Raw genomic sequence first — 10,647 nt, forward strand, 5'->3', positions numbered from 1 at the left:
GATTATACTACTGAGCCATTTTATATAAATCTTGTAAAGCCATTGAGCATTTTAATTAGGTCAAAAAAATAATATGACACCTGTGGTCCAAAAAGAAATACATTTAAACAGCAGTTTTCTATTAGTTACTTCATTATTCTTATTCTTCAGCTTTACATTTTTAAGACTGCCAAACTATTTTTGACTAATTTCCTCCTAAATGATCTTGTGGATCCCACAGTAGCCAGTCAGAGTAACCATACGAGACAGATTTACAGAAAGCTAGCCATATAGCTGATCTTCTCTTTGATGAATCCATACAGATCTGTTGAAAGAAGAAACAATCAAATAATGCTTCATATTCTTATTACCACTGTAGTTCATCTACGGATTGACTGTTATTCTAAATTAAAAAAGAAAATATTTTTCCCTTCTATATAACATAGGATCTCAGGAGGCTGCAAACTCTCAATTAGAAACATGGAGGAAGGACCTCAATGAGGAAATTTCATTGAATGATTGGAGAGAAGTCTGTAGAGATGCTCAGACACAAACTGTTAAAACAAGATTGAAAATACTAATATAACCGGCTAATGGGAGTTTATATAACTCCAGTATTACTAAATGTAATTTGTGTAAAGGTACTTTCTTTGATTGTGTATGGGAGCGTGAAGAGATCCTGAAATTCTGGAAAGGAATACAGAGCATGATAGATATAATAATCAATGTCACTATCCCTCTTGAACCAAACATTTTTATATTACATCTATATTCTAGTAATCCGAAATTGGAAAGAAGAGAATATATATTTATTGATATGTGCATTTTACAAACTAAATGACTTAATAGCGCTTCATTGGAAAACGTTGGAGGCACCATATAGAGAGGTCCGCTTAAGGAAATGGCAACGAATACGTCACTGGAGAAAATAACATATTATTAAAGGCAGATGTAAGGTTTTTGTGGTGTTTTTAGAAAAAGAATACAATAAGGATACATTTGAAGAGATAATAGAAGATATGTAAGAGAAAAATGTTGGAAATGTTTTGTAATAGGAGGCCTTTATTTATTTAATTTTATTGTATAGTTTGATTATTTTCATTTATGTGTTTATATGGGTACTTGTAGGTATATATTGTTTTCTTTTGTAACCTGTGAATGTATAAGAGCATTTATGTTGAAAGTTTGTGTTTTTGTTACTTTTTGTTATGTAGAGTTAAAAGCAATAGATATTAAAAAAAAATAAAAAAATTTAAAATATTACTGTAAACATTTGCAACACTTGAACAGCCAATTTTTAGTAGCATCTAAAAAATTGTTTCTAAAAATCTACAAGAGAAAATGAATAGGATTTTTATTTGTGGAACCCTACCATTGTGTTCTATTATTAACTACTGCTATATAAGCTAAACCACTTCTGTTTTGGTTTGATAGCACTGAATGAACATACCCACGGTCACGTTGTGTTTGGTCAGTATCTCATGCATTTCCTGGACTTCGTTTGCAAGTTCTTTATTGCAAAAGGTGAAGTAAGCCAGGTCTCGTTCAGCCACTGCAGCAGCCATCAACTGAATGAGAGCTTTTGAAGACAAACACATTCTGTTCTGTGAATTTAAATGATTATCATAATCCATCTGTAGTGTTTGAAATTTCCCCAGAAAAAAAATGTGTGTGTGTGTTTTGCCTTCATTTACCTTTGAGTTTAGGATCCCCCTTGAAGGCACCATACACATATTTTACTGCGTCAAAACTATTGCCTTACTGTAAAGCAACTATTTCACAAAAAAGCTTTACTGGCCTGGATGCTGATGTTGAAGCCGGTTCGGTGATTAGTAGTACCTGCTTTCAGATGGAGCAGCATTTACTACACAAAGCCGTAGTTCACTGACAAGTTACACAAAAAAATAATAATAAATCGCGATTATGAAATCGAAGAAATTGTTTGCGATAATGACAGCTGTTTGCGTAGCTTCTTAACCATCGTATACATTTTAAGATTTTGCTAATTACCTATAAGGCCCTGAATGGTTTGGCACCTCATTATTTGAGTGAGGTCTTATCGCACTATAGCTGCGATCTCAAAACTCTGGCCATTTGATAATACCTAGAATATCAAAATCAACTGCAGGTGGGAGACCGTTTTCCTATTTAGTGCCCAAACTCTGGAACAATCTCCCTAACACTGTTCGAGAAGCAGACACACTGTCAGTTTAAATCTAAATTAAAGACCCATCTCTTTAACCTGCCTTAAACTATCGCATTTCTATCATTCAAATTCGTTAAAGTATTGTTAGACTGCATTAATTAGGTCAACCAGAACCCTTTGGGAACACTTCCCAAAACACCCCATCTTTAGAAGAATGGCATCTATGCTAATATTAGTCTGTTTCTTTCTTATTCCGAGGTCACGGTAGCCACCCAGATCAAGTCCGCATCCAGATCAGATGGTGGATCAGCACCTAGAGATGACCTCTACAGCCCTGAACGCCAGCGGAGACCAGGACACCTAGATGAGCCCCAGAGACAGATCCCCAGTGAAGACCCTGTCTGCTAGACGGCCATCGGGACAAGACCACAGGAACCAGATGAGTCCTTTGCACAATCTGACTCTGCTGCAGCCTAGAATTAAACAGCTGATTTTGTCTGGCCAGAGGAGAATGAAACTATTTCGACACACTATTTCCCCGTCTAAATACTGATATAAAGCCACCCAGCTTTGCAGTGCAGTTAACTCGAACAAGCCCAGGAAAAGCATGCAAGATGTGAGAAATCAATAAGATTCTTAAAAATGAGAAATCCCCAAACAGTACTTTCTTAGCCAAGTTCATCTTTGAAAGTCTGATGATGACCGACAAAATATAGCAGTTGACAAATGAACGCGATGTTGTTGCGAGGAAACAATATTTTTATCTCAGAAAAGAAAGAGTGATAGAAACAGAATATGCAGAAAATGGTAAAGTTACTCACTTGTTCGGCTGCAGTAGTTCAGTGTCTGTGGATGCCTGTGGTTGCTTGTGTGACCAAAACGAAAGTGAACGCACAAGAATGAGCTGGTGGAGGTTGCTGTGTAATGTCTTGTGTGCGTTTATGAGGTACAGAAAACTTTGACACGGTTAAAGTGCAACAGATGGTATATTAGGCTATTAAACCATGGATGATGGGAATTAAAAACTGTTGGTTTCATTTTATTTTATTGTAATTTTTAAAAACCATAAACAGATTAAGCAGCAGAATTATCATATTGAATCAAAGCATTAAGGTTTTATTCTGGTGATGTTTGTGCTATACTTGATGCAAGACAGTATGTCTTTAGTATGATTAGTATGGTTGTATCATCATTCAGATCCTTCAGAGTTGAGCTTTACATATTTCAAACTGCTGAACTGTTTTTGACGACTTTTCTCTGAAGTGAGCTTGTACGGATGTCACAGATTTACAATAAATTATTCTTATGCCCGATCTTCTCTCTAATGAATTTGTACAGGTCTATTGGCGATTGATGGTCACGAGCACAGTACTTCTTCAGCCATTTATACAGCTTGTCTGTTGAGAGAAGAAACGATCAAATAATGCTTCATATTCATGTTACCATTTTGGTTTTGTGGTTCATCTTTGGACTGAATGTTGATCTAAAACAAATTACTGTATATTTGCAGAGCAGTACTGAACAGACCATTTTTAATAGCATCAGTTCCAGAAGTAATTTCACCTTACTATTTCTTATTTCAGAATTTTCTTAATTATTTACTTAAAAAAATTCCTGATCCAAAGTGGTGTATCTCGCTTCAGGTGGGAATTTGACCATTAAATTTAATATTTGTTTTAATTAAACAAATATAACGCTGCACTTAAAATCAAAACTCATGGTGTATCTTTCCTCAAAGGTTTAAACATTGTTGCTGAAGATCTCGATTAGAAGAATCTATTTCTAAAAGTCTATTGGGAAAAATGAACATAATATTGTTTATGTAACGGTGTGCTCTATTATTAATACCAGCATATAAGCCTATAACAGCTCCTGTTTGTCTTTCGACTGCAGTGAATGTATTTACCCACGGTCACGTTGTTTTGAGTCAGTATCTCATGTATTTCCTGTATTTCGTTTGCAAGTTTATTATTGCCAGCGGTGAAGTAAGCCATGTCTCGTTCAGCCACTGCAGCAGCCATCAACTGAATGAGAGCTTTTGAAGACAAACACATTCTGTTCTGTGCATTCATCATAATACATCTATAGTTTGCTGTGTTTCCAGATCAAACAGGGTGTGTGTGTGTGTGTGTGCGTTTTTGTGACAAATGAGGACATAAATTTGTATAATGACACAGGTATGACACAGGTATTACAAGGTGAAGGTGACTTTTCAGGACATTGACCCATGTCCCCACTTTTCAAAACGCTTATAAATCATACAGAGAGAAGTTTTTTGGGGGAAAGTTGAAATGCACAGTCTCCTGTGAGGGCTAAGTTTAGGTGTAGGGCAATAGCACATACAGTTTGTACAGTATAAAAACCATTACGCCTATGGGATGTCCCCACTTTTCACAAAAACAAACAAGTGTGTGTATGTGTGTGTGTGTGTTTCGTCTTCATTTACCTTTGAGTTTAGGATCCCCATTGAAGGCATCACAGCCCCAGTTGCCCGTTGCAATGGCTGTTTTCAGGTTTCCGTGGAATCCCACGAATGCCTTTGAGTCACACAGTAAAAGCCTGAATAAACTTTACAGTAAGGCATTGCATATTTTAATGTGTCAAAACTAGTACCTTGTTGAGTTCTCGTTTTATGTTTTCTTTGGTGTACTGATCCGTTACTTTCATGAACTCCAGAGCATCAATGGCAACAACCTGCCGATAACGTCTCTTCCAGTTATCCCTATGAATTTAGTTGTGGCTGTAAAACCAAAGTTTTTTGAAAAATTAACTTTTACATTTTGTACATTTGTCATTGGTGCTTACCGCTTCATGCGATCAATGTATGGACCGACCCAAGAAAAGGTTCTGCTGTAGCCAGAAGTAAAGCTGTACATCTGAGGATCTGATGACAAATTAGCGATAAAAGAAAACATAGCCATCAACACCATCGGTCTGTCATGTTACTATGTGTGTTGTAGGCACGTAGTGTGTAACCATTCTATAATGAATATGTTTGTTATGTTGCAGGCCTGAAATTTGCTGCCATAAAGGTTTTCTGTGACAGAATGACAGAATCTTTGCATGAATTATCCCTATATCTGACTGAAAGCTGTTCTACTGCTAAATGCCCCAACAGCAGTACCTGTGATCTTAAGGCACTCATTATCAGCCAGTTTCTCCGTGAAGAGTCTGGCCACGATTAGCTCTGGACTCATGAAGAAGAGGAACTCCTCCTGAATCAGTCCTGACCCCAGCACTTCTCCACCAATATATTTGCTGGCAAAGTCCACCTGTCCAGAACAACGTGATAAGCGAAACTGAAGAACAGGTACAAAACTGATGTTTAGATGACACTGACCTGCAGCATGCCTGTACCCTCATGCTCAATGGATCCTTCTGAAGAGATGTGAAGGTTCCTCAGGGACATCTTCTTTCTAAAGTCCAACACGATCAGTACGAGGCATGTTAACTTTCTTTAGTGAGTTAAGCTTCAAACTAATGTAACTTACTTTTTCCATTTAGGGAGCTTTGATTTTTGAATGCTAATCCTTTCAAAAGTAACCAGTCCATCTGGGTTTGCTGTTAAACAATTAAAGGCCATTAAATTTTGTTATACTGAATCCAAAATCTTATGTGATATGCATGTTCTCAGTACCTGGATCTTGATCATGACTTTCATCTGTCACTGTGTTGAAGTAATGGAGTATGGCCCTCAGTTTCTGTGCTTTCTGGGCTAATTGTGCTGGGTCTTTCTCATCAGCGAATAAACTACAAAAAAATTATATATATATATAAAGAACAGCACTTTTAGAGTTCATCCCACTCATTGATGTGAGCATAAGTATTGGGACAGTTGAACATAAGGCAGATATAAAAGATTAAAAACTATTATTTAGTTGCAGATCCCTTGCACACAATCACAGCAGTGAGTCTGTGACCCATAGACATCACCAGACTCTTGCTCTCATCCTTTGAAATACTTTTCCCAGCCTTTAATGCAGCCAATTCCAGTTGTTGCTTGTTTTGGGGAGTTTCTGCCTTTACTCTCCTCTTCAGCTGGTGAAATTCATGTTCAATCAGATTTAAATCTGGAGATTGACTTGGACAATCTAATACTTTCCATTTCTTTGCCCTTATAAACTCCTTGACTGAACTGGCAGGGTGTTTTGGGTTATTGTCCTGATGCAATATGAAGCACTTCCCAATGAATCTGGTGGCATTTTCTTGAATATTGGTAGGCAAGATGGTTTTGTCCCCTTCCAAATTAGTTCTGCTACTGTCATCATACATTAAGTCATCAGTAAAGTTGAGAGGGCCTGTTCCAGAGACAGCCATGCATGCCCATGCCATGACACCACCTCCACCATGCTTTACAGATGAGGCTGTATGCTTGGAATCATTTGCATTCCCTTTTTTCTCCACATTTTTTCTTTCCCATCATTTAGATAAAGGTTCATCTTTGTCTCATCGGTCCATAAACACAGTTCCAAAACTCTTCTGGCTCACCTTTGTGCTTTTTAGCAAACTCTAATCTTGCCTTTCTATGTTTGGTGCTGGTCAGAGGTTTGCATCTTGCTGTGTAGCATCTGTAATTCTGTGTCAAAGTCTCCTGAGGACAGTAGATTGTCAGAGCATCACCCCAGCTTTCTGGAAGTTGTTGGTGATTTTACAGACACGTCTTTTAGGATTCATTTTCACAGCTTTTATGATTTGTCTGTCATCAACTACTGTTGTTTTCTCAGCCGATCAGGTCGTTGTTGGTTGCTGGTGGTTTCCAAACTCTTGATTTCTCCATGACCTTTGTTTTTGCTAGAGCTCTAACTGACTTCCTCTTTTCTATTATCATCCAAATTGCTTGCTTTTCTCTCAAAGTCAGCTCCCTCATCTTCATCCTGGTTTGTGTGTGTCATCATCGAGTGCAAGATTCAGAATGCAGAAGTAATGGATATAACTGATACGACACATTCCCTGCTTTTAATATCTGAAGAATTAGACCTGTGAGGCAACTGTTCCAATACTTATGCTCTCATCAGATAGAGGGATGAAACTCTATGCTGAACTTCTTAGCTGGTAAAACATGTATGTGTTGAATCATCCAATAATAAAATGTGACATTCTGTAGTTTTGTCTCATATTCATCTTTTAATCATATTTGTAAATGTCTTGACTCCACAGCCAACAGAGCAATTTTGACTTTACTGTTCCAATACTTTTGGAGGGCACTGTATATATATATATATATATATATATATACAAACAGATACAACACCAGTGTTTTCAGATCAGAATGAAACATTCAGTGTAATGTGATCAGAGCAGCACCTGCTGAAGTTAATGGTGGGGAAGTTGGCGTATTCTGAACCAGGTTTAGTGTCGTTCCTGTGAGGGAAGGTGCAGAAGAAGGCGTTTGCTAACAGACTGGAAATCTGCTGCTGAGACATTGTTATGGCCTGGTTCTGTTGCTGTCGCAGGAGAGGGATGGGCTGGAGACAGAGAGCACAGACTCTAAAACACTTACAGCAGATGTGCATTACAAAAAAACAAAGTGTGTATAACCAATACAGTTAATTAAGCCTAAGAATATTTATTTTATTTCGTCGAGTGGGACATTCTTTTGGCCGGACAAACAGTGCACACTGTGTGATATCAATATTAATATTGTAAATTTAGTTTTTGTCTTGCATGATTGTTGCTTGTCAGATTGTACAAGATGAACCTGAGGAGATCTTGTGTAAAAGCCAAGACAGACTCTAAGTCTGTGTTACACGGCTCGTTCAGTGAATCGCCGTAACAGTGATATCTTACATCAGTCCCAGAGAAAATAAAATGTGCATGCAATGTAAGTCACTTTGGGCAAAACCATCTGCCAATGCATAAATGTAAATGTAGCATAGACATTACAGTGTTTACCGAACATTTGCACTAATTTTGACAAATTTGTTCACACTTCAAATTTAAAAGCTACTGAAAAACCTGTCACCAATGTTTTACCACAGAAATGATGGAATTTGTGCTTATTATTTAGATGGCAGAGGTAATTTTCATAAAATATTAATGTGAAAAGAATGTTAAATAATGAGATTTAGGTTGCACATCATAAAACATTTTTAAAGAAACTTCTCAAAGGCTGATGATTTTTCCCTGACAGCATGGCCAAAATGAGTGTAGACCAGATTTGAGTTAAATTACTTTTAATAAATGTATGAATTAACACAATGTAGGAACCTGCAACATACCTGTTTAATGAGATCAGGTAAATCAAGAGCTAGTTTGGCCGTCTTTGGGATCAGCGAATGGAGATTATTGTCCTTTGCGTGTAAGCGCTGAAGAGCAATTACACAAATCTGTAATCAGTACGTATTTCCACTTTAACATTTACCTGTCCTCTGATATAGAGAGCGATTCACTAACCTGACCGTAATAATAAAGTGCATCAAATGTCCATTTGTCCTTGTTGGTGGAATTATATGCCATTATTGCAGTCTATAAATACAGAAAAGACAGAAAACTAGTCACAATGTAATAAACACCTGAGCTTGTATAAAAGTAATTGTCATTGTTACAGTACCTGAACATCCCCAATAGAGTTATTTCCTTTGGTGAGCTTGTGCAAGGCACATCGAGTGACGTCCCAGTGAGAGGAAGGCGCACAGATGTTGTTGGGGGATTCAGGCGGTGGCTGTGGGGAATAATCATTGCTAAATATGAATGAATAATTTATATAGAAATGATGATTTTTAGAGAGAGAGATTTGTTTCTGGCTGCTTCTACTTACATTCAGATGTGGTAACTTCACATGGTTGGAATCCCAAACTTGAGTCCCATCATAAGAGGCAATTACACCACTTTGGAAACATGTCATCTGCTCAAACAAGCCAGTAACATGAATTATGACTAATTCATTATTCACATGTTATAAAGTAAAATTAGAATACAAGAATATGGATAAAGTTGCATGGTTCTTACGTCTATGAATACTGTATGTCCTTTCGTGAGAAGTGACTGGTTAAGCTCCTTGGTGAAGTCTTGCATTGAGGTTCTTGATGGGATATGTGGATCCCTGCTTTGGGTTTGTCCCAGCTGAAGTCTTCATAGCTGCACTTTTAAATTTCCTTTTTAAAAATCGTTACTGTGTGGAGCACAAGGTTATTTTCGTAAACGAAAACTGAAACTAAGACTAAAACTATTGGTCAAAAAACATTTTCGTAAACTGAAATAAAATTAAAATTTCTAAATAAATGACAGACTAAAACTAAACGAAACTAACAACAGTAACTGAAAAAACTAACTAAAATAAAATAAATATAGCTGCGAGCAGCGATGACGGGCCCAAGCCGTCAGCATACGCCACCCCGGTGGCATCGATAAAACGGTGCCCAGCGAGCACAAGCATTACAGTAACCCTCTGGCAGTTTGGTTTTAAGGGATACGGCAATTAAAGGGTTAATCCAAACCATCAACTCTGTGAAACACACACACACACAGAACAACATATAAAACTTTAAATTCTGTGAAAATATATTTTTCATTGGTAGTTGATGTTAGTTAATGCATTTACTAATGCTAACAAATGAGAAATTATTATAGTTACCAAAGGTTTTAATGATTTATTTTTCCATTAACTAACATGAATATTTTTTTCTAACACAAATGAATAAAGTAAAAAATATATTGTTAATATTTAATGTTATTTGTGAATTAACCAATGTTAAAAAACAACATTATTTAACTGTTGTTAATTTACATCATTAATAAATATATACCATTTAATGTTGATCAAAATCAATTCCAAAATGTGTTAATATATTATTACATTTTAAAGTTTTATCTTTTGAACATGACTATTTTTCTAATATTAAAAATATTTTGTTCATTGTTAGTTCGTTGTAAGTTCATACTATCAATGAAGAATTAACATGCTGTAAAATATATATTTTTCATTGTTAGTTCATGTTAATTAATGCATTCCCTACTGTTAACAAATGAGACTTAATTATAAAGTGTTATCAAAACCTTTAATGCTTTATAAGCATTTTTTAAGGATTTTATTGAGAAGTTTAAACAGACCCTCTCTCTCTCTCTCTCTCCCCCTCCACACTCACTGAACTCACACAGTCAGTCACTCACCCAGTCACCCACCGCACACATTAGAAGCAGTGACAGGAGAACTCTGATAAGTTTTAAATTTTCTCCTCTCCATAGTGTATTGTAAATTCATGAAATTAATCACATATCCTCAGACTGTATTGTTCTGTGTATGTAATTTTTTATGAAGTGTTTGGAAGCTGCTCTTAAAAGATAAAAAAAAAAAAGTTCTCTTTTTTCTGTAACTTTAATAAATTGCCATTAAATCATCGTTCAAGATATCCTAAATCCGTCCACAATTTAGCATCTTCAGTATTTTGGCATCATGAGAAAAAATGTTTGGTGTGATTTCTGTGTTTCTGCTTGAAGGAGTATGAATTTGTTTACAGCCTGTTTAAAAAAAACCCACATTAAAATAAATATAGCCGACTTCCTGTTGGTCGTAGCTAATGACT

At 36.4% G+C, this 10,647-nt stretch overlaps 1 protein-coding gene across 1 annotated transcript; it reads right to left on the bottom strand.

The window, feature by feature from the left end:
* Nucleotides 1-2,431: 2,431 nt before the first annotated feature.
* Nucleotides 2,432-9,267, bottom strand: LOC306865807 (poly(ADP-ribose) glycohydrolase-like). The gene is made up of 15 exons (XM_079410614.1): nt 9,074-9,267; nt 8,883-8,969; nt 8,676-8,786; nt 8,519-8,590; nt 8,344-8,430; nt 7,430-7,590; nt 5,763-5,875; nt 5,617-5,686; nt 5,466-5,541; nt 5,250-5,397; nt 4,931-5,009; nt 4,739-4,847; nt 4,572-4,662; nt 4,032-4,160; nt 2,432-3,522 (listed from the first exon to the last, which is right to left on the bottom strand). The coding sequence occupies exons 1-15, from the start codon at nt 9,137-9,139 to the stop codon at nt 3,413-3,415; spliced, it is 1,509 nt and encodes a 502-aa protein (XP_079266740.1). The 5' UTR covers nt 9,140-9,267; the 3' UTR covers nt 2,432-3,412.
* Nucleotides 9,268-10,647: the final 1,380 nt, after the last annotated feature.

The sequence above is a fragment of the Barbus barbus genome (genome assembly GCF_936440315.1).
Source record: "Barbus barbus genome assembly, chromosome: 47".
In the NCBI taxonomy this organism is placed as follows: Eukaryota; Metazoa; Chordata; class Actinopteri; order Cypriniformes; family Cyprinidae; genus Barbus; species Barbus barbus.